General features: G+C 46.4%; 2 protein-coding genes across 2 annotated transcripts in view; one reads left to right on the top strand and one right to left on the bottom strand.

The window, feature by feature from the left end:
- SLC5A10 (solute carrier family 5 member 10) overlaps positions 1-25,539 on the bottom strand; it is a 681,053-nt gene that overhangs the window by 270,286 nt on the left and 385,228 nt on the right. The window lies entirely within an intron of this gene.
- Positions 3,331-25,539, top strand: part of SACK1G (scaffolding CK1 anchoring protein G) — a 167,326-nt gene continuing 145,117 nt past the window's right edge. The window contains exon 1 of the mRNA XM_085628992.1: positions 3,331-4,918. Coding sequence (XP_085485118.1) covers positions 4,433-4,918 — 486 coding nt within the window. The 5' untranslated portion in view covers positions 3,331-4,432. The remainder of the gene's footprint in view (positions 4,919-25,539) is intronic.

Raw genomic sequence — 25,539 nt, 5'->3', positions numbered from 1 at the left:
TTGCTGCAGAGGTCTTGGTTGAAGCTGGACTGTGTGACTTGCTGCAGAGGCACAGGCTCACACAAGGGGAGTAATGTAGGCATTTTCTTTTTTACTTTTATATAACGCAAACTCGACCCAAAGGTATCAGGGCGCTTTACATGAGCACCAGTTGCGTTACAGACGGACACATTCATTTTTAGACATGGGGAGATTAAGTGATTTGCCCAGAATCACAGGATTTGAGCCTCCCGCATCAGGCTCCACTGTTTCAAAGTCGACCGCTCAGCTGTTAAGCCACATTCTCTTAAAGCAGGAGGTTGAGCTGAGGTTGGCTTGAGTGTCTTGCAACAAGGGTACCAACTCACAGAGCTGGTACTGATGTGTCTTATCTTGCAGCCGGTGTTTGGGCTGAGTTTGAGCTGTGTGTCTTGCAGCACGTGGCTGGTCTGGCGTGTGTGTTGCTGCAGGAGCATGGGTTAGTGGAACTGGGGTTAATGTGTGTAACCTGCAACCGGAGGATGGGCTGAGTTTAGTTGTGCATCTTGCAGCAGGAGGTTGTGATGACGTTGAATTATGTATCTTGCTGCGGGAGGCTGGGTTGAAGTTGAGTTGTGTGTCTGCCTACTGAGGCACAGGCTCACACAAAGGGGGTTAATGTATGCATCATCTTGAAGCAGGAGGTTGGGCTGAAGGTTGAATTGTGTATATTACAGTCAGAGTTTGGGCTGAGGTTGAGTTATGTGTCTTTCTGCAGAGGCACAGGCTCACACAATGGGGATTAATGTATGCATCTTGAAGCAAGATGTTGCAGCAGGAGGCTGGGCTGACATTGTGTGTCTTGCTGCATGGGTTGAAGTTGAGTTGTGTGTCTTTCTGCAGAGGCACAGGCTCACAGAATGGGGATGCATGTATGCGTCTTGAAGCAAGAGGTTGCAGCAGGAGGCTGGGCTGACATTGTGTGTCTTGCTGCGGAGGCGTGGGTTGAAGTTGAGTTATGTGTCTTTCTGCAGAGGCACAGGCTTACACAACGGGGATTCATGTATGCATCTTCAAGCAAGAGGTTGCAGCAGGAGGCTGGGCTGACATTGTGTGTCTTGCTGCGGAGGCGTGGGTTGAAGTTGAGTTGTGTGTCTTTCTGCAGAGGCACAGGCTCACACAATGAGGATTAATGTATGCGTCTTGAAGCAAGAGGTTGCAGCAGGAGGCTGGGCTGACATTGTGTGTCTTGCTGCGGAGGCGTGGGTTGAAGTTGAGTTGTGTGTCTTTCTGCAGAGGCACAGGCTTACACAACGGGGATTCATGTATGCGCCTTGAAGCAAAAGGTTGCAGAAGAAGGCTGGCTGACATTGTGTTTCTTGCTGCAGGGGCATGGGTTGAAGTTGAGTTGTGTGTCTTTCTGCAGAGGCACAGGCTCACACAATGAGGATTAATGTATGCATCTTGAAGCAAGAGGTTGCAGCAGGAGGCTGGGCTGACATTGTGTGTCTTGCTGCAGGGGCATAGGTTGAAGTTGGGTTATGTGTCTTTCTGCAGAGGCACAGGCTCACACAATGAGGATTAATGTATGCATCTTGAAGCAAGAGGATGCAGCAGGAGGCTGGGCTGACATTGTGTGTCTTACTGCAGGGGCATTGGTTGAAGTTGAGTTGTGTGTCTCTCTGCAGAGGCACAGGCTTACACAACGGGGATTCATGTATGCGCCTTGAAGCAAGAGGTTGCAGAAGAAGGCTGGCTGACATTGTGTGTCTTACTGCAGGGGCATGGGTTGAAGTTGAGTTGTGTGTCTCTGCAGAGGCACTGGTTCACACAATGGGGATTCATGTACCCGTCTTAAAACAACTGGTTGCAGCAGGAGGCTGGGCTGACATTATGTGTCTTGTTGCAGGGGCATGGGTTGAAGTTGGGTTATGTGTTTTTCTGCAGAGGCACTTGCTCAAACAATGGGGATTAATGTGTGCATCTTGAAGCAAGAGGTTGCAGAAGAAGGCTGGCTGACATTGTGTTTCTTGCTGCAGGGGCATGGGTTGAAGTTGAGTTGTGTGTCTTTCTGCAGAGGCAAAGGCTTACACAATGGGGATTCATGTACGCGTCTTGAAGCAAGAGGTTGCAGCAGGTGGCTGGGCTGACATTGTGTGTCTTGCTGCAGGGACATGGGTTGACGTTGAGTCATGTGTCTTTCTGCAGAGGCACTGGTTCACACAATGGGGATTAATGTATGTGTCTTGAAGCAAGAGGTTGCAGCGAGTGGCTGGGCTGACATTGTGTGTCTTGCTGCAGGGGCATGGGTTGAAGGTGAGTTGAGTGTCTTTCTGCAGAGGCTCTGGCTCACACAATGGGGATTCATGTACGCGTCTTGAAGCTAGAGGTTGCCGCAGAAGGCTGGGCTGACGTGTGTCTTGCTGCAGGGGCGTGGGTTGAAGGTGAGTTGTGTGTCTTTCTGCAGAGGCACTGGTTCACACAATGGGGATTCATGTATGCATCTTGAAGCAAGAGGTTGCAGCGAGTGGCTGGGCTGACATTGTGTGTCTTGCTGCAGGGGCATGGGTTGAAGGTGAGTTGTGTGTCTTTCTGCAGAGGCTCTGGCTCACACAATGGGGATTAATGTATGCGTCTTGAAGCAAGAGGTTGCAGCAGGAGGTTGGGCTGACGTGTGTCTTGCTGCAGGGGTATGGGTTTATGAAGCTGAGGCTGGTGTGTGCATCTTGCAGTCGGATGTTGAGTTGTGCATCTTACAGAAGGAGGTTGGGCTGAGCTGGAGTGTTTGTCTTGTAGCAGGGCAGGATGCAGGGTTGATGATGAGTTGTGTATTTTACAGCAGGATGCCGCGTGACTTTAAGTTGTGTGTCTTGCAAGCAGGTGGTGGGCTGAGCGGCTGAGGTCGAGCTGTGTGTCTTGCAAGAAAGACCCTTGCAACAGGGGCACCAACTCACAGAGCTGGGACCGGTGTATCTTATCTTGCAGCAGGAGTTGGAGCTGAGGTTGAGTTATGTATTTTACAGCAGCCAGCAGGATGCTTTGTGACTTTAAGTTGTGTCTTGCAGCCAGGTGGTGGACTGAGGATGATTTGCAACCTTCGTGTCTTGCAACAGGGGCACCAACTCACGGAGCTGAGGTTGAGTTGTGTGTCTTGCCTCAAGTTGAGTTGTGTGTTTTGCTGCGGGTGGCGCGGGCTCACACAGCAGTCCTCCCTCTCGGAGCAGACGGCTGTGTTTGCGCCGGGTCACAGGCACGGCCCTTTGCCTTGCTGGCTGCTTCGGGGGCGGGGTTTGGCGGGGCTCCAGTGGGCTTGGTCTGCTGTGCGTGTAATGACTGAGATCAGGGGTTTTCGTGTCCTGTCCGCAGACAGACGGGGTGATCCGCGCCTCCTGTGATGAGGAGGATCGCAGGTGTGGCTGGGAGGTTCCCTCGCCTTTCTCTCGTCGCTTCTCCCCGCCCTCTCCAGTCTCGCTGCTACCTGCCCGCCTCAGTGCTGCCTGCCGGTCACAGCCGTCTGGAAGCAGCTGGCGGGCGCGGGGACCCTGGGCGCTGCTGGGCACACAGGGGAGGGGGCTACAGTGAAGAAGGGGGCTCCAGCGATAGGTTCCCGAGCCTGTGCTCCACAGAGACCTCAGTAGTGAACCGACACGTGTTCAGCACCTATTGAAACTGGACAACTGGTCCGTACAGGCAGCCGACGAGATCGGATCACCTGCGGGCCGTAACGGATCGACTACAACTGGGAACACATCTGCTCCAGAAAGAAGAAACTGATCGATTACCGGTAGGAATCGATCAATTTAAGGAGACAACTTGTGGTCGCGGAAGTGCTGCTCATTCCAAGGGCTACTCACGGAGGCTGGGATACCGCCAGGAATTTGCCCCCCGCCAGAAGTATCGACCCGCACAGCTTCAGGGAGCTACTCATCTGCCGAGGAGCGGAAGTGACCTGTCCTTGCCTGCATGGAGGTGCCCTGACCCGAGGAGTCAGAGGCGAGTCACTCAAAACTTCAGGGAGCTAAAACTCTCCCGTGGGCTCAGATTCAACCCAACTCAGCTCAACACTGAAAAGTCACATCTATTGTCTGTAGAGCAGAGACAGAAAAAGGCAGAGAGCGTCTCTTTGTTTTCTCTTTCCCATCTGTTAATTGGCACATCTTTTACCTAACCTGACCCTCTCAGGAGGTCTTCTTTGGAGGTTTGTCCACATGGAATAGTCTTTCTCCGGGATAAGATATGACCGGGGTGTTGTTGAGTAGCTTTGGCAGTACATGGAAACAGTTCTGGAATAATTAATTGAATCGGACCTCAGTTTTTTGGCACAATAAATGCGCAGGAGTTGCACAAAAAACAGACCTTTAAAAACAATGCACCAAAAGTCCACTGGAAGAGGAAACTGGAGGATCTAAAACAGCAGGACACCACTGGGCCTTTTGGAATTTCTTTGTATTTTGGCCATTACAAGTGAGGTGCAATGGCCCTCTCTCAGGTTCAGTGTCTGGATAACAACAATGTGAACTGGCGGTCCAGCGAGTCCAAGCCAGAGTTCTTCTACAGCGAGGAGCAAAGGCTGGCGCTGGAGGCCTTGGTGTCCAAGGGAGTGGACGCCTTCTATGAAGTCCTCAAGAAGGAAAACATCAGGGACTTCCTCTCTGAGGTGGAGCTGAAGAAGATCCTGGAACGAGTCGAGCCCTTTGACCCTGGGTCGAGTGGGCCCAAGGTGGAGGAGGGTAGTAGGGGGTCTGGTAGTGGTGGGGATGGCGAAGATGGCGAGGGACCGATGTCTCTGCAGTATTGGCCGCAGATGTCAGATCACTCCATCCCGGAACTGGATATGGGGTGGCCGGACACCGTGGCATACCGAGGTGTGACCAGAGCCACTGTGTATATGCAGCCACCAATGGATGGACAAGCGCATATCAAGGAGGTGGTCAGGAAGATGGTCACCAGTGCTCAGAAGGTGAGATGGTTTATCTTAACTAAAATTACACTGAGATTTCTTGTAGCCACAGTGATGTGCATGCTGTTGAGCAACACATACAATATGATGTAGTTATGTGGCTCCACACAAGAGTTTAATTGTGGTTCAGCTACCCTTTTTCCTTCTTCTCATGGAGTGTTATTACACTTGTACAGACTGTTCTTACACCAAAGAGGCACTTGGTCTCAGCCGGCCGCCCACCCTGGGGACATGTGTTTGTAATAAACAGTTGTGTTAATGTGCAAATGATTTTGCATCTTAAGACCTGTTTCTTTCCATAGAACTACCTTTTTATATAGTTGTTGCCCTACAATGTGGAGATCTCAAGTTGCAAACACCTCGTTAGCCAGAGACATTTTGTCATGACTTGGGGGGTGTTCATCCTGTGTTAGAACACAGGCTGAGCCTTATCAAGCTCTATTCCCTATATGGAGGCCTGGAGCATCCATGGTCAAATGCTTGGCAGGAGCAATGGTACAAAAACCTCCAGCGACTCTCCCATTTATGTATTTCAATTTGAAAAGGGCCGGATTACCCTCCTCGGGGAGTGCTGCTACTAAAGATTCAGGGCCTAGCCAAGGGGGATATTTACAGATTGAAAAGCTAAAGTTTAGAGAAGTTGGCAAAAAGTGAGAAGGTGCGGAATGTTGCAGTGATACTCCGCAACATTCTGGCAATCTCTCAGTAGCTGCCAACTCATCCTCTCAATCATAGGCCCGGTCTACTTACATGGGGCGTACTGAGTCACACACTTAAGAACAGTATGTCCCGCAATGCGCTGCCCGGGTTATTCTGCAATCCTGGGTACTGTGCTGGTCACGGTGGCATTAAAGGCACTCCCCAAGGAACGGAAAGAGTAAAATGTGACCCCCATGACTGATACAATTTATGTCTCTTTGCCTCATTTTCTTGGTTGGATTGAGCTAATAGTGATGAATGCTCTGGTGGACCAACTACTACTTTTGCGGAGCTCTGAAAGATGCTCTGAAACCTACCCCTGCCTTTGGTACTTGGGCTCCAAACTCAAAGTATTTTGCAGCTCATCAGTCTTCTTGTTAGCCAAGATATTGACATTGAGCAATCACATCTGTGTGTCTACCTTACAGCTTGGCTACTCAGATTCCATTGTTTTTTTGCTTCCTTTTTCATTTGTTCAATGCTTCAAAGCCCTACCTCGTCGGTATGTACCTCAGAACTAATTACATAAATAATCCGTATAATCTATCTCTGTACATCATGAGTCAGTTGAAAGTGAATAGTTCTGGGTGACCCACTAATCCAACTGGGCTTCGGATGTCATCCAGATATGAAAACATAGAGGTCAAGTCGGTTGAACCAGTTTACTTTGGAAGGTTGGGAGGGTGTCCTGAATCACCATTTAGACGTCAACCAATTGGAACTCCAGTACTAGATTTCCTACTGGTGAAGAAATGAGGGATGAGACATGACACACTCCCAAAATAATTTGTTTCAACATACTCTACCCAAATGATTACTTAAGGAACAAAATCAAAATACGCGTTGGGGCCAATCGATGGTACAGAGTTCTAAACCGGAATACTTTAATGTCCCTGTCAGAGGCATCAATTCAGTTTACATAACTGATCCTTATCAAAATCTGTAAAGTGTGAACTATGAGGGAGTCAAATAACCTATTTCAGTGGTTAACCAACATATTTAACACGCAAGTTATTCAGTGACGCTCCTCTATCACTCTAGTTTGTTCACCTGTCATCATGCGTGATCCTCATTTTCACAGGCACATTTCCGGATCTAAATCAAATAATTGACTTTTGCCAGAAAGGACACCAGGTTTTAACTGTTTTGAAAAGAGCTGCCAACTTAACAATGTAAGCTCCTCACCAGCGCCACCTGGGTGCAACTGCGGGGTGTTGTGGGTGAACTCTCGTGACGCAAGACCCTAATCTGGATATCATCCCTGAGAAGGCCTTCTTAGGATCCTATCCTGATGACTGGGGCACCACACGTACCATACTTGTTACAGTTCGTCTGAAATGATTGCTTTGTGAGTGGATGGATCGTTGTTATTTGTGTCAAAAATTACATGAGCAGGGAAAAACGAAAAACCCCGTCTCGTGTCTGCCAGCACTATGAGGTCATGTGTCCTCCACTCTCGAGCGATGAAAAAAAACCTATTTTTATGTTAATGAACAAACCATAGATATCAATAGTTTATATGTATCAACTATGGATGACCATGTTTCCATCAGGGAAAAAAACAGAGAAAACTGCGCGATCAATTCAATTGGCCGACTATCTCGCCATGCTACAAGGATGCTTATAAAGTAATCTCAGAGTCATGGTATACATGTATATACATTCAACAAATATGTTCAAAGAGCGCATGAGGGATCATCAATGTCATCATCCGAAGTTTTATCTAAAATATATATTGTTTATTGTAATCATAGCCATTTACATATATCCATACATATCACAAGACATTCCAAAAATTCATAGATGTAGAAGGGAATTACCATAAGCTCAGGAGTAACCATAGAAATACCCGCTAAGATGCTGCATCAATCTCACTTTAGGTGGGATGGTGGCAGCCACAACATCCATATTCCATTAGCCGCACAGTACATGTTCTCTCTACTTGGTACATGTTTTGGTCTGTCTATGAGAGCGAGCGCGGACCAGTTGGTGGTGTCCATACCTGAAGCCTCAAAGGTGCTGTTAAGTATTGCGGAAGTGAAGGGATTGAGATGGGCTAGAGGAATGGCCAACAGCAGGCCGGGTCAACCAAGTTCTGATGGCACGGTGCCTGCCACTTGTCTAAAGCTTCAGCAACCCGTGTAGGGTGACACCATCTGCCGCACAGAGCAGAAACCTGAATAGGGTATTTGACCAGGAGCGTGTGCATGTTTGGGAGCACTTAGGATGTATAAAGAGGGTTCACGGTGATGATCCAGGCAAAGATATCTAAAAATATTAGGGCAAAACTGAAGACTACGTCCGTCATTTAGAGATTTCATGTTAAATTTGGAGAGAATACTGTGAAGCTGTGACAACACTACTGCTCGCCTTTACCACCTGAATAACAGATTTGCAGAAAGAGTCAAAAGTAATCTGAAATTATAATGTTCCCGCACGTTTTTCCACACATATATACATTTGATTCCCACCAGCCTTTTAGTGGCTGAACCATTCACAATGTTTCTGCAAACTACACCACACTACTGTGAATGTGCATAAGTACTAGTACCACACATTTTTGCTGCTACTTCAACAGTCAAAATGTGCATGTATGTGGGCTCACAAGGCGCTACACCAGGTGGATCAATGGGCAGTCTAGGTCGGCCTCAGACTTGGTTTGTTTTCAATGAATTCCATTGTTTTTACAATCTATATTTATAGCATCCTTGTACTCATTGTGTGGACCCAATAAAAGGCATCTCATCTTACAATATACTTGGTTCTTTCTTGAGCTGCGACTTGTGCCAGAGAACCTTTTGGGAGACTTGAAATAAATGTGAAATGTGAAAAATGTTCTCTGCCGAGGGGTGAACACACGGCGTGTGTGAGTCACGGCCACGCGACTTCCAAGCCGTTAATGCGCTCTCAGTGTTCGGAACTAGAATCAGCTCCTCGTGCAACACAGCATTTTTGTGAGGTCTTTTGCGAGTTCAGGCGGCACGCCGTTAAATTCTACCTCGGCTGACGTGCAGTCCAGACTGCGAAGGCAGGACCGGAAGCGGAAGTGCTGGCAGAGACCAACAGGCATCAAGACCCATGCCGCTGTGACGTTTAACTGCCAGCCTGGCAGTGTTGGACCGGTCATGTGGGACGCAGGGAAAACCCTGGTAGGCTGGAAGTCGTGTTAGGTAACCGGATTATTCCATTCACCAGGGACACGGATTTCTGGGCTAGAAGGTTAATCTAAAAAACGCAATACATTCTGGAAATTGTTGTACTAGTTCATCTCAAGTGAATAAATTGCACTAAATTTCCAGTTCATATTCGCATATGGTGTCCCTCATGGTATGGGGCCACCTGTAAGCCTTGGGTCTGTTTTTAGCTCCGATTGACCTGAAAACAGCTTCGAGCTGTATTCTTAGATGCTCATAGATAAATTACTGCTGCTGAGAAATATGATTCTGGTTAATAAACCAGACACTTAAATCATTAGAATATATAAGTAGCTTCGCTTTAAAAAAAAAAAAATTGATTTAAACTCCTCGCTTTTAGTCAATATTTTTGGGAAAATATGCTGCAAAAATAGATCTTAACTAACGGGGTAGCTGCACCTTTTACAGGAATGTGTTGATATCTTGGCTTGCAAGAGGCATGGGTTCAAATCCCGCAACTGCGATTCAGTCTCTAGAAAAACGGGGTCACTGTTGGGTGATGGTAAACAGTCCATAGACGCAGCGCTGCAAAGCCACAGGCCTGACCGCAGCCAGCGCTATAGAAGACAAGCGATTATTGTATCCCAAGATCACAGTGAAGACTTCACATAAGTGTAGGTTGTCACTGCGGTTCACTGGAGCGAGGAAGCCGGGAGCAGCCAAGGATGGCGAAATCATAAATACTGACACAGCTGTTGTCCTGGGTTGGCCTCTAGGTCCTCAGGGAATCCGTGTTGAGCATCCCTGAAAGAACCATTCAGCCATAAGCCCTGGATGCTAATTAGCAGTAACCAGGAGCAACAGTTGTTAATGCTGTCTAGACGATTACTAACTGTTGCCTAGACGATTTTTAAAAGTTTTTTAAGCAAATGGAGGCAGAACTGATGTGTTAAAAATGTAGAGGATTTTATTAAATCTACTATGCAAGTTTAATTCCTTGTGCTTAGAGATACCAAAACGTGCATAAAATGGACAGTATTTTACCCTGGGAAAGATGCCAACCCTGCCTGGCATGTCTTTTTGTAGATTCCACCCTTGGCCTGTCAGCACCAAACAAGTAGCCGTCGGGGGATAAAGGTGGGCCCACCGTGTGATGCCACCAGTTGTTGAAGAGTGTGTTACTTTAACTGACTTTGGTGAATGACGCCTGTTTGAAGCCCAGGATGATGCGAACTCAGTCCTGCCAACCTTGAAAATACTTTCACCGTGTAAGAGAGAGTGTGGGCTGGAGGGGTTGAGGATTTGAGTCCAGTTCTGCCCCTCTGCCCACAGAGGGGAATGGAGGAGCAGCAGGCCAAGAGGGCAGTGCCAGGCACAGCAAGATCTCTACAGACACCCAGACCCTTCCCCAAAACTACACATGAAAGCTGCCGGCGATGTCCCGGGGAGTTTGCAAACCTCCTGACAGACATCAGTACTACAGGAACTGGAAACCCACTATGTGCAGGGGGTTCCAACAACCATGAGCTACACTGCTGTTCACAGGGACATTGTATGAAGAGATCTGGCATTGTGTGACACACGTCTGCAGGTCTGCAAATAGAAGATATCCCACAGCAACCAACAAACATTAGTGGGGGGCACTGGTGGTCAGGAAGGGTGACCAGATGGACCCCTCTTCCCCATTCCTGGGCTTTGCTTTGACATTGCGTTATTATCACGTGCGTTTGTCCAACTGCCTCAATTAAAACAAACCAAGACCACAACTCCCAGAATGCATCATTATGTAAAAGCAAAGTCTAGGAACGGAGAAGTGGCATCCCCAATGTGACATGAAGCCATCTAGTCCGTCGTGGGAGGGGTGCGGGGAGGTGTTGACACTCACAGTTATTTATGAGCCTTTCCTGTCCTGTCTGCAGCTCTGCAGACAAAAGAGCTTAAAAATACAGGACACTGATAACGGAGGTCAAGCAAGGAAAGTTAATTACAACAAAGAAATGAAGAGGAAAAGAGAGGGAAAGAAAGAGAGAGGGGGCTGGAAGGAAGAGTGAAATGAAGGGCATATGAAAATAAAGAAGAAACTGTGACGGGAAGGAAGGGTTAAAAGTATGAAAGGATGGATTAAAGGTGGAATGGACTGGTGGATGTAAGGATAAAACAATATTTGCATGAGTGAGAGAAAAAATGTGGCTGGAAGGATAACATTCTGGATGTATGGTCGCCTGGATGGAGGTGTGGAAGGATGCATGGCTTGATTGAATGGATGGGTAAAAGGATCTATGAATGTTTGTAAGTGTGAGCGGAAGGATGGATGGAGAACTAATAATGAAAGGTTGGATGAATGGAAGGGTGGATGGATGGAATGGTGAAAGGATGGATGAAAGTATGAACAAATAGATGTAAACATGAAAGGCTTTAAGATGAACGGAAGGGGTGAACAGGAGACCTCATCTAGAGTCAGTAGGGCTTACTCGCTTCGCTCACCCAATGACATTCGAGGTATGGTTCAAAGGGGGTGGGGGTTATTTTAAATTGCTGGCTACCCCCCTGTGTAAAGGATGCGACTGTCCCTAAATTGCGTCAGCCAATTAGACCGGGTCCTGATGCAAACAAGATAGAGGCGCTGGAACGGAAACTTCTGAAGGCAGCCGTGGTCGTGCTCGATGGAAATCTCTCTCCCACCGCAAGAATATCTGTCTGTGCGCGCCACCTCCGCGCTGGCCCTGGGCAGGTGCGCACTTCCTGTTGACGGCGGTTTTCACCTCAGGATTGCCGTTGCGTTCACACCATTCCCAGGACTTCAGGGCAGGGCACGCAGGGGGCGGAGCTATGGCACGGTGGTTGAGGCTTTCATGCCTTAATCCTCAATTTACAGGGCGGAATAAGCATTAAACAAGCGATCATGCGTCATGACCTCATGCTCTCCCTTTCCTTTATGCGCCATACCTTCCTCCCACCCTAATGGCGCCTCCTCTTCGCGCAGCAGCACCTTGAAGCAGCCCAGAAGGCACATGAGCGCACAGGTTATACAAACGCCTAATGCGACGTGACATTGGATAAACAGTGCGATAATTGTTCATTTGAAATGTAAAATGAAAACACCAAATGGCATCACTTTAGAAACATTTTGGAGTTGTGTAGATCTAGAAGACGAGGCCTTAATTATTATTAAAGCAGAGATACAAATGTGATGTTAAAAAACAGGATACTGTCGATTTTAAGCAGTTTCATTTTCAAGTGTCCCTTTCCAAATCTCAGAACGGCAATACATGGCTGGGCTTTTTTTCTCAGAGAAAGATTGACACCCCTATATAAGGGCAAATAATGTTCTTGAAGGTGAATTTAAACCCACAATACCCCCCAACTCTTAACACCTCTCTCCTCTACGCGACGGTGGCGGGTATTTTTATTTTTTGGGAAAAAAAGTCTGAATTCCTGCCTGTGTCAGATGCACAGTCAAAAATTCAGGTTTGCCAATGAACATTGAAGCGGACCCGAGAACACACAGACAGGGCTAAACAGGCCCAAAACTCTGGTTTGAACTCTGGAACTGGAATTCCTCCAGGGAGGTCTATTACATTACACAGGGTGATGCTAGGATATGTGGCACCATAGACGAATGTACACCTTTTAGCTGCCCCCTTTGTTGGCAGTGGGACCATGACGTGTGCTTCCAGAGACAGTCTGTCACTCCTTTCTGGCGCCTCATTATATGGTTGCCTAATGTAGCCAGGCTATTGCATAGACCCTGGCAATGCATTATGCAAGAAACAGCCGCAGAATCTGATAATATAGCGACCAAGAGAGCAGTGTGCATGCACGCATTGTGAGTGGAGCAAAGGGCGCGATTGCTTGTTTCTGTAATCTGTTGTGCTTTGTTTGAGGCGTCGCTAGGAATCTCGTGTACCTACTGCACTGCGTGGGAGCAACAATACGTGTGTATGCTTGTGTACCCTTGGCATAAGGACATTTCGGAAAGACCCTTGAGGCTCTGTCTCATGGGCCTCTAAAGGACAGGTAATCACCCACAACAGACACCTCCAAAGGCACTTAACCACACTTGCCCTCGCCTCTACTGGTTGCAAGTTCCTTTCGTACTTCGTGCATTTGCTGATCTCGGCCTTGTAGATTTGTAAAAGAACTCCTGGCAAGTAAGTTCAGGCAGGGAAACGTGCTACATTAGAATCTCTGCCCCGTAGACAAACGTAGGCACAGTGGAAAGTACGGAGAAAACTGCAGCTTAATTCTCTTTTTTTGTTTTTTATGAATTTTATTTTTTCGGAGCAGATAGAAATCCCACAAGAAAAAGTAGAAAATTACATAGGGTAGAATACATTATTCCCCCAGCAAGAATGAACCCGATATAATTGTATGTTGCATAATTTACTTCATAAATACATGATAAGAGTAAGGATAATCTAAGGGGTGGAAAATATTAGAGACAAATTCATTTCATTTACACAGTGTTGCCAAATCAATTGAGTAAAAAACACCTTACCAAAACAAGACCAACACCTTCCAAAACCTCATCCTTAGTTAATTAAGGGGCCCCTAAAACTCCACAATGACCTTGATTAATCAAATCCCAATTGGGTAAAGGCCATTCATCACACACTATATCCCCCTGGCGTCCCCCTCCCAAATCCTCTGAAATTTCAAGGCTGCCCCAGTTTGCAACCCATAGAGTTCTTCTCTTGCTTTTAACCTGCAGCTTAATTCTCATTGATTTAAAAATATTTTACACCATATGTATTATGTAAATTCTGATGCGGAAGGCAATAATGTTGAATGTGATTCTCAAGCTCTTAGCCACAAAAGTCACAGTGGAAGACAAGCTTGCCATTTTGTTGAGCCATACAGTATTTCATGCTACCACTTCTTTTCAGAACACAACTTGCTTTTTATCCAATGTATTTTTGAAAAATTGAACTGTCACAGTGATCCCTTATTAGGGATAGTGGAAGGAGTTTCCAGCGCCCTTATTACAACCCTGTGGGCCGAACTCACTCATTCAGAAGTGACAATACAGGACAGGTATTAAAGGGGTCGATGATGTGTCAATAGATCTCAAAATCCAAGCAGAAATAAGCAAACAAAGGAACATTCCGGAATACGCATTGTTGGCGATAGTTAGCGATGTAGTACTGTGAACAGAGAATTGTTTTTTTCTTCTATCGACACTGGATGCTCCTTTAAAGAATTTAGACCTTACTTCTAGCCCTTTTGCTGTTTTCTTTAGACCTTACTTGTAGCCCTTTTGGTTTTCGTGCACTGACCGTGCTGGTGGACCCTGAAACAGAAACGACAGTAGCAATGCACATCGAGGCCTGAACATAAGAATGACCTTTAAAAATGAGTGCGCTTCTCTACTATACTCCCCCCCTCTAGGTCGACTCCCATAGAACTCTGAAACTGTTTATCTCCAAAAGATAGAGCAGGAATTTACAGCCCACCGGTTCTTCCGTTGTTCCGTATATACACTCTGGGTGGATTCCCAGGTGCCAGGTGGACTTTGCTCAGAAGCCACCTGGCAGAGTGAGGCTGATTGAAAGGCAGGCAGATACTGCCAAAAAAAGAACATTTAATATCTAACCATGAATGAGTTTTCCTACCCAAAAAGTATAACTGATGCTTCACAAAATTCGATTCTGGCAGAGAGATGCTATCATTAGGGCAGCAGGTGCAGTGCCACCGTTGCCCGGGTATCGCTTCTACAAAGTCTGGCTGTTTCCTGGCACTCGGCTGGAGGCGAGAATGCATTCTCTTTGCTTGCATTTGGGCACATGGCAACCTTGATAAACCACTGGAGAGAAGTGTAGTTGTTGGCATCTGATTACTGTTCTGGGAGATTTAAAGGCACTTCAGATTTGCTCTACAATTTGGATAATTCCATAACTGATTTTGTGTTCAGCATAGTTGTCGACTAGATACTTGTCAAGTGTGACAACTTAACCAAATCCCGGCTTTTTAGCTAACTTCACTTTGCATGCTGGGACTTTTGAGCTCATCCATACAACGTTAGAAGTGAAACTACAAATCCCAGAATGCAATGTTTCCTTCACTGAAAAACCAGGGCACGCTAACAGATTTAGATATGATACAGGACCACTTGACAACGGCGGTTGTTATATTAACAGAGGAGATTGCCTCCAGTAGTCTGTTGTGCCAAGTGTGGTTAAAATACAAAGGCCTCAATTGACTCCTGCCTTCCCAAAGAAAAGTCAACCAAGCTTTAAAAGACACGGTCAGCAGTCATAGAGTGTTTGAATTGGCGTATTGTCGTCCAGGCAGCCTAACAAAGATGGTGTTTTATGTAGTGCCAGGATGTCAAATTGGTCACATTCTGTGTTTTGGGGCACTATAGCATACAGAAATTTAAAACTGTAGCAGAATTCACAAACCGCAGGCAGCCGAGGAAAACAGAGCGTCTCCCTGCTTACCATTGAGGGACTGTGTCAAAATATATCTTATGCACTCCCAGACTTTAAAACGACTAAGGGCCGACCACCTACCTCATTAGGCTCTCTGGTGTCACAGTTTCATGCGTGAGTATCTGTGCTCTGAGCAGCTCATTCAGTCCAGGTGTTTTCTTTGCATTCTGGTACTTGTAGTTGTGAATTAAAGGAATCATAACAGATTTCCAAGTACAGGCTGCGAAGAAGAAAACACCCAATGGGTTGGAGGACGGGCTGGACTCTCAGAAGTGGATGGGCCTAGTCATTCCCAGAACATCAAGCATGTGCCAGCTTTGAGGAAATGTAATATTTCATGCGTTTCTATTTAGAATTACATTAAAAACCTATGATTTTTTTTTGCCTACATTTTTTGAGGAATTGCGTGTGAAATGAATCATTTAACCTTATTTTAAAAAATAAATACTTTTGCAAGGTGAGTCCATTAAAGCTGCTCTGTAGAGTGCAAGGCTGTCTCCCTAGACTCTCTTGTCCCAATCAATATGTGAGAGGCATTAAAACACTTTCCCTGGCTCCTTTATGCTCGGGGTGCGTGAAGCTGCATTTTTTTCATTTCTGTCTTCGTGTAGCTTTCAAAACTTATTTCTGTGTTAAGTTCAATTGAAAATTGTTATATGTGTGACAATGTATACTGCAAACAGCATTATTTAGCATTAACCTAATTGTTGTGCTTAAGATGTACGTTTTCGAAAACAGTAAGTGTTCTTCTCTTGCGTGATACTATTGCGCATATAAAAGCCGCAGCAAATGCAGAGAAAAGGTCTGCATACATTAGTTTGATTAGCGTGAAAATTATCTCGTGAAAAGGGGAAAAACGTGACATGGGAGAAGGCAAATCAACAAACTTTACAAGCTTTAAAAAAAGAAAAGTGGTGAACTTCACAAAAGTTTGTTGGGGGGTGGACTTTGCACACCCCTTATTTTAATTTCGAGTCCAGTGACTGTGAGTATGTTATGGAAGGTGATTTGTTGGGTCTTTGGCCGCTGTATCGCAGTCATCTTCTTTGCTCACGTGGTGAAGCTGACGATGGATTGTGGAGAGGGAAGTTGGGATGCGTTGGACTGATGGGACAGTTGCCTACGGTGGTTGAGCAGGAAGTAGCATACACCTGGCGCTCTATGTTTGTACATGCACACTTGTTATTAGTCCGTGTGCTTCACAGTAGCCATTTTTAGGTCTCGCCTAGGCAGCGCGCATTCACTTCTCTAGGAGAGGGCCTTTAGCAATCGGTCTTCACTTTTGAAGCACTCGCACTCGTACTTGGCGGCATCCATCTTGCGGGAGCGAGCAGCAGCGCGCTGTTTGTAATTAACGTGGCCGTGCCGCTGCTTGCTCCCGCAAGGTGGATGCCGCCACGAGTGCGACTGCTTGAAAAGTGAAAGCAGTGGTCTTCCCTCACCTTCCGTGAGATGTAGCCTTGTGCCTAATTTGTTGACATTTAGATGTCTAAATGTTGTAACACCAGCTTCCGCACACGATCATCATGCGTGATTAATCAATTAATCGCACGCGATCATCATGCATGATTAATCAATTAATCTCCCCATGGTCCCCCTGTTTACTAAAAACGGGGTGCTAAGAAACATTCATATGCGCTATAAGAAGGGACCACCCCGTTAAATCTATTTCGTGTTCTATCTACTCGCTGTTTTTTTTGTTTCTAATATTCGGCCTCTTTCTGCTCTCCCATGTGCCCCCTTTGAGATCCTCCTCTCCTTCTGCATTCTGCCAGCACCCTCCTACCCAATAGTTGACCACTGCCACGTCCACCACCATCATATCCACCACCACCATATCCACCACCACGTCCACCACCACATCCACCACTACCACGTCCACCACCACTATGTCCACCAACACCACCACATCCACCACCACCACATCAACCACCACGTCCACCACCACCACGTCCACCACCATGTCCACCACCACCACGTCCACCACCACCACATCCACCACCAGCATGTCCAAGACCACCACATCCACCACCACCATGTTCACCACCACCACCATGTCCACCAACACGTCCACCGCCATATCCACCACCACGTCCACCACCATATCCACCACCACCACCACGTCCACCACCACTACCACCGCCACATCCACCACCACGTCCACCACCATGTCCTCCACCACCACATCCACCACCACCACATCCACCACCACCACATCCACCACCACCATCACCACCACCACGTCCACCACATCCACCACCACCACCACGTCCACCATCATGTCCACCAACACCACGTCCACCACAATGTCCACCACCACCACCATGTCCACCACCACCATGTCCACGACCACCACATCCTTCACCACCACCACCACATCCATGTCCACCATGTCTACCAACACGTCCACCACCACGTCCACCAACACGTCCACCACCACCATGTCATCCACCACCACCTCCACCAACACCACGTCCACCACCACCACCATGTCCACCACCACCATGACCACCACATCCTCCACCTCCACCAAGTCCACCACCACATCCACCACGTCCACCACCACTATGTCCACCATCACCACCATGTCCACCACCACGTTCACCACCACCACAATGTCCACTCCGTCCACCACCACATCCACCACCACGTCCACCACCACCACCATTTCCACCACCACCACCATGTCCACCGCCACCACCACATCCACCACCACCATCACCACCACCACATCGACCACCATCACCACCACCACGTCCACCACCACCACGTCCACCACATCCACCACCACTTCCACCACCATGTCCACCAACACCACGTCCATCACCATGTCCACCACCACCACGTCCACCACCATCATGTCCACGACCACCACATCCACCACCACATCCACCACCACCACGACCACGACCACGTCCACCACCCCATGTCCACCATGTCTACCAACACGTCCACCACCACGTCCACCAACACATCCACCACCATATCCACCACCATGTCCACCACTGCCACATCCACCACCACCTCCACCACCACCATGTCCACCACCACCACCACATCCACCACCTCCACGTCCACCACGTCCTCCACCAAGTCCACCACCACATCCACCACCACTTCGTCCACCATCACCACCATGTCCACCACCACCACCACGTCCACCACCACCACGTCCACTCCGTCCACCACCATGTCCACCACCACCACGTCCACCACCACCACATCCACCACCACCACGTCTATCACCACCACCACCACGTCGCAACATAGTTACACCCCGGCACTCTAAAAGCTATATTCCTTCTAATGTGGAACCTTAATACGTTGACTTCACAAAAATATATCACCAATATGTCACAGGCAAACAACAGAGATGAGTTTGTACAAAATACTTTCTTTTCTTTAATTTATGCAGATATCTTGAAACATAACAATTTCAGTCAGTTAAGACTGTAAAAACCCCTGTTTCAAAAAACATACAAATGGGGAGATATTATACAAAGAATTCAATGCTACACAGTCTTGATCAAGATGCACGAGAACAGCCGACACGTGTTTCCTCACATCCAGTGACTTCCTCAAGGCTTTCTAGAAAAGATTTAGTATTCGTGATAGTGGCCAACCCTGCTTCTTCATGGACTTTGCAGGACGCGACTATAGTGTGAAACCCAACAGTGTTTTTCATATATTTCCCAAAGAAACTTGACCTGTTTCACAAGCTGTAGTTCCAGAGAGCAACCTACTTAGTTGTCTCAAATACTTATATCGTACATCCTAAAATTATCTGATAACAGGATACAACGTATATAACAGTTGTCCAGAGCATGTTGATAATTGGAAGCCCAAAGACAAATTCTCAAATATGTTTGTCCCTGTACGCTTGTCGTAGTTCCTATGTTCAGTACTAAAAGGTATGTGTATCCTCCGAATTTTGTTTCTGAAACCGCATCAGTATTCAGAATTCCGGATCCGGCTATAATAGGCCCCGAATAGTTGCTCGAGCGATTGGACAGCGTGGGCTTCCAAATTCATATTCAGCAAAGAAAGGCACCACCTCCACCACGTCCACCACTACCACGTCCACCACCACCACTTCCACCATGTCCACCACCACCGCCACTACGTCCACCACCGCCACGTCCACCACCACCACGTCCACCACCACGACCACCACCACCCGTGACGGATAAAGTGTCACTGGAGGTTAGGGGTAATAGGATTGTCAACCCCAGCTGTACATGGGACATTTAAGGATGCATTGGGTGCGAGAAGATGGGAATAAGGGCTAGAAGTATTACACCAGACCCAAGATACATTTTGAAGAGGCGCAATGTCACAGGGGCTCCTGTAAAAGCACTCGCAGCATCTCTACCTCACAGTGGCATACCTGCACGAGCCACTCACTCAAAGCAAGCATTGGCATAGCCAATATGTCTCGCCTTTGGGACCTTATAAGTGTTTAGAAATGCAACACTTGATGTTGATGCACCAAGGATATTGTGCTGGATAACTAAACACTTAGAAGGTCCCAAAGGCGAGACCTATTGGCTATGCCAATGCTTGTTTGTGTTACCAGGTGACTCCATGTCATTAGGAATGCAGTGCCTCAGGTTTGGCCTTTCCTTTTGCAGATCATTGTTTTCAGGTCTGTGATTTGAATTGAATTGGATCAGCTGCAGGGCACCAGAGCTACAAATTCCTATTATTACCGTATTTATGGCACTCAATTTAACAACCCACGGGAGAGAGGGAAGGTAGATTCAGCCTTGCCAGGATTGGAACTCATGAACTGGCTCCTGTAGTGATCTTTCAACGTATTGAGCTATCCTCGAGCTTTCTCAAGTCCTGAACATAGTCCTTTGGGACAGATGTGCTGTAGTTATATAAACAGTTAGTCCCAAACTGAAACTGTTTGGGTCAAACCCAGACCGGTGGTATACCTGGACTTTTTCCTCTTTTCCTCATATGTGATCTCCGGCTTTACCCTGGCTGCCTCCAACTCTTATTGGTCTTTTTAGTTTTTAGTCTTTTAAAGGTGTTTCTTTGTGGCCTACCACTATTATATTTTAACACTTGGTGTCGTGTCCGGATTTCACATACTAATTTTTTTTTTAAAACACCGTTTAATTTACTATTAAATTCCATGTTTATTTCTCAATAAATGTTCATCAGATTTACGTTGCGACTCATAAAATTTGCTCTTTTTCCTTTAAATTTGGAGGCTTAACTAGACTGCTGTCATAGAGACCAGAGCTTTTAGCCTGCTTCCCTTCCCAGGATGCACAGCATGACTTCCTGGTCCTGTCCACATCAACTGACCTTAACCACACAGCGGGACAAGGGTTGAGACCAGACACTGAGCGGAAACAGACAAGAGGACAGCTGAAAAACTATAAAACAAAAATATGATGAGAGTAAATACAATTGGATTTGAGGGACTTCAACGGCCGGTGTTTGATGTCGAGTATATTGGTTAACTGCTATAACTTTCTTCATCATAATATAATGTTATTATCGTTTGGCAACGCAATTATAATTCAAGAAAACAAAAAAGTATCGCATTCATGTCCCAAGTCCGTTAATATCCCTAGCATTGAGGGACATGATATAATAAACCAGATTCTCATATGAAAAGAATGTGTATAAGTTATAAAATCATTGCGTACAAAATGATGAGCACTCTCATTCTGTATGGCTTTTGCTGTCTGGAAAAAGTGGATGGTATTAAAATGGTGGACTTCATGCTCTACTCACCAGCAGGGAATTGCCTAAGCCACCTCCTCCTTAAAGACGCCACTGGTGAATGATGTCACAAAAGACCTCCAAACCCCCGCTGACATCATCAAACTAAGGACCATTCTAGAATGCTATTTCTGATGATTTTGAGTGATACAGGACAGGTAAAAAGAGAAATACTTTTTCTCTACACTGGATGGCCTCTTTACATAGGATAAATGGGCTGGTAGAACAAAAGAAAGGTGCGTTGTGGTACTCGCAGTGGTCTCACTAGAAATGACATTTGTACCAACCCATGCTGTCCCATGGACTGACACCCTTTCCAGCTCCCGACACACTTCTGTACTGTAAGGAGTCATATGAATTGGTGTTGCCAAAGTTACTAAATCGCTGCTTGTTTATCATTTAAAGGATTTAAGATAAGCAAGAAGTGGTGCAGTCTAGAGGGTGGTCGAACCTTCCCACAACCCTGACTGTACCCCAAGGAGCTTTCAAACCCATCTAGGCTGATTACTAGAACCTTGCGCCGGAAACGTTTTGGGTACCGTCATCATGTGGAGGAACCTAACTTGGAAAAACAATCACCAATATGAAGATACCAACCTTGACGGATAAAACCACTTTAAGACATGGACTTCGAGGCAACCCAACTAACGCTGTGTGTACACAGGGCCGGCTGTAGCTCTGGTGGCACCCGGTGCGACAATCCTATGTGGCTTCCCCACACTCTATGACCGCCTGCTCAGATTCTCTCACTACCACGAGGAAAAAGAGCCCATCATCTCTCCAATCATAAGTTATTGATAAAAACAGTGCCCCCCCTGCGGATGGCATCCCCTCCACTGGTCAGCACCCTGTGCGGCTGCACCTGTCGCACGGTCCTAAAGCCGGCCCTGTGTGTACACTTGCAAAAATGAACTCAAAGGAGAAACCCCAAGATGCAGATTTTAATTGTACACATATCTGTTATTCTATCTAGTATATTATAGAATATGTTACTTTGAGGTGAGGGAGAAACTCAGTCTTGAGAGAGATTATCCCAAAGACAGTCCCAGCACGAGCTCCGCTTCTCCTGCACATACAAAATGTCTGCACTTTTGTCCCCATCTTAGCCAAGCTTCCCAGGAACCAGGTCACTGGTTGCTTGGCGTGACACGCGAGGTATTTAAAGAGCCTGGGGTCAGAGTGTGAAGGTCAAAGGTACAATAGGAAGAGCCGTCTAACTAGACCGTCAGGCCCTGGTGCAATGAAGAGAATGAGAGCCGTGGCTGAGGTGAAGTTCAGACTCAGTCCCTGGAGGGGTAATCTGATGCCTTTGAGCTTCAACAGGTAATTACGTTGACTTTGTTCCTGTGCGTGCTTGAAGGCTGGTCTTTGTTATCAACACAAACCGACCCATCAACCAGCCTGTCCCCTCCCAGTTCAACAACTACAGAATATTGTTAGATAATGAGAGCCTCATTGTTTAATGCAGTAGAGCAGACCGTTTCCATCAAGACAGTATTATCTACAGATAAATTAACCTCCAGTGTTAATTAGCAAAAAACAAGTTAAACTGAACTGAATGTCATTAGCTGTCAGTGGGTGGTCCTCCTCGGGGGACCTGCGCGGTAGCTCCACTTTAAATCAGTATTCATATTTTAAAGATGAAAATCCTTGGTATGTTTCCTGAAAGAAGCAAAACATGTCTGCTTTTGGAACGCACCTTCAACAATTGTTCTCTCAGGGGGAATGCACAGAATACCATAGAGCAATCAATGACATTTAGAGATTTACAGGCATAGTCCCCCAGGCTTCAGAAGCCAGCTAAATGAGAGTTCAGTACTTTTCGCTAAAACCTTTATTTTTTTCTCTGCAGGGGAAAGTTTTCTGTGTGAAAAAATCAGCTTCAACAGCATTTGCACTAAATGTAGTCAGGGCCACTGGAATTATGTGATGGTGTGGCAATTTTCGCATAATATTAGATTTGCCACATAATCCATCATCTGTTGCATGATCAACAGATTTTAACAAAAATGCTTTTTGTTTCTAGTTCAAATGGTTCAAAAGTTACTAAAAACGCAGCGACTCGTGATGCTGCAAAGTGGAAGGCCCTTTGCAAAGTTGGACTAGTCACCTTTCTGCTGCTTATTGTTGTATTTGGGTGTTAAACTGGTACTAAAGAGGTGCAACTAATGCCCAGGCAGTGTTAACGCTTTTGTATAAAATGACATAATAATGAAGTAATACTACTACAAAATGTGCTGCATAATTTTCCTTCTCTGGCCGCATAATTTACTGACCCCTGCCACATAATTTTCCCCTCCAGTGCCGCATAATTCCAGTGGCCATGAATATAGGGGATGTTCTCATCCCTTTTCCACTTTGGAAACATTTACTTCGACCTTTTGCAGAAGCAGCTTTATTTTTGCTTCCAGGGTGAGAGGTGCCTTGGAAATTCTAGTGAATACCCGCAAAATAACACGTTGGTGGGTGTTCAGAGGAATGTGCATGGTCGTGGCACCTAGAAGCAATTTAATTCTGCAGTGTGCATGCAAGTAAAATAAACATGGCCACCATTTTCACCCTTGTAACATCCATTCCCTCCCCCTTTCTCTTTCCAGCAGGACATTTTTAATTTCCATTTTTAAAATTCTTCAAAGCCTGATTCTTTGAATTTACAAACGAAATTTCACCATTCCTGACACTCAGATGCACAAACAGCTTTGAAGATCAGGTTGAAAGGGATGGGATTCCAATAAGCTAATTGAAGTGTTAGACATAAAATTGAATGAGAGACTAAAAACAATATACCAAACTCCCAGCTAGCCGAGCGTACAGCATGATTCAGGGGTGTCTCCAACTTCATGAGCCAAGTCCCTGTGTCACGGTGCACCAGCTATCTTATAAAAATATGTATTGATTCTTGGAAATGCATCTCCAAGTGAAGAGCTTTACAGAGAGCATTGGTGCATCAGGGGCCCCTTAAATATGAGGCACCCCATGAAGAACATTATAGTGTGTGGGTCTTTTAGCTCTTGCATTACAGACGCCAAGTGGAGGGAGGAATTGGAACACAGTATTTGACTGTCTTGACAATCAATTTACAGCTGGTTTTAGATATGTACATCAATGTGTATATAAGGACCCCCTGCTACTTGTACCTAATCCTAGGGCAGGGAAAATACAATTGTATATAACAAATCCCTGGGAAATTATTGTTCTACTTCGCATTATATAACATAATTTCTAAATGATGCTGAAAAAGGCTAAGTGATCACATCAATATAACTATAAAAAACTTTTATTAATAAAAATTGTCTAAAAATCTGTGATGTATCCCATCCTGCCTGTACTGTTGCATGGCAAAGGTTAGAATACAAACGAAGAAAAAACACATGCTCCTCCATCTGTATGCGACTGTGACAAAAAAACTGATTTCATATATATAATTTCGACATATAGATTGATATTTCAGAATTAATAATCAAATTAGAAAAACACTTTCAAATCAAGTCATAACAATGTCAACCATAAATCCCTAAATATTTATCAAGAATCAATATATAATGGATCCTAGACACGACACGACAGGATCCATCTATGATCAAAGCCACTCCATAGTCTCACATTTATGTGTTATTTTCTTTGCTTATAATATATTGATTCTTTTTTTTTTTTTTTTTTTTTTTTGAAAAAGTTTTTATTTAACAATAATTCGGTTACAAGTATGGGCCTACAACCACCCGGGCCGGCCGCTAGGTACATAAGGAAATACACACATATCAAGGCTACAATCAGTTCCCAGGGCACTGCCCCGCAGTGGCTCAAGATAGTCCTCGAAGAACAGCAAGCGTCAGTCCAACAATAACAAAAACAAAGGGAAAGACAATAAAAACAAAAGGCGAGTTATGAGGGAAACCAGTGCGGGTCAGGCTCCCCCCGGGAGACTCCAGTCAGGACAATTGAGCAATCCGCTAAAGAGAGGAGTACCGGGAGGCCGGGGACGGAGGGGGGGGGGAAGGGGGTCAAGGGAGATGAACGTCCAAATGTAGTTGTTACAAAAAGCGCCAGGAGCCATCAAGGGTCAGGGGGACATGGCGATATCAGTGTCTACCAGGGGGGGCGTACAGATGCCTCCGCGATATGCGTTCCATTGCCCCCAAATTCTACCCCATGCCCCCGGCTTGCCACGGGCCACATACACTGTCTTCTCCCTAAACATACACCAGTCCATATTCTCCTTCCATACTGACACGGTGGGCGGCCGTTGAGCGCCCCAAAGTTGCGCTATATCCCTTTTGGCAATCATGTTCCCTAGGGCCGCCCACCGAGTCTGAGCCGCGCTGTAGTCATTGGGCTCCCACACATTCAGGACACAACGACGCACCTCCGGCAGCAGCACAACCCCAGTGACCTGTCCCATAACCGTGTGGACCCGGCGCCAGTAGTCCGCCACCTCGCGGCACTCCCAAAGGATATGAAGAAAGGTGGCGCTGAGCCCACAGCCTCGCTTACAGAGCCCGTCGTCGGAAAATCCCATCGAGACCAAGCGCGGACCCGTCACATACACCCGGTGGAGAATCTTGAGCTGTACCAACCGGAGACGAGCCGGAATGGCAACCTCCTTGGGGGACGACAG

This window comes from Triturus cristatus, chromosome 10, assembly GCF_964204655.1.
Source record: "Triturus cristatus chromosome 10, aTriCri1.1, whole genome shotgun sequence".
In the NCBI taxonomy this organism is placed as follows: domain Eukaryota; kingdom Metazoa; phylum Chordata; class Amphibia; order Caudata; family Salamandridae; genus Triturus; species Triturus cristatus.
This window is presented reverse-complemented; position numbering and strand designations above follow the sequence as displayed.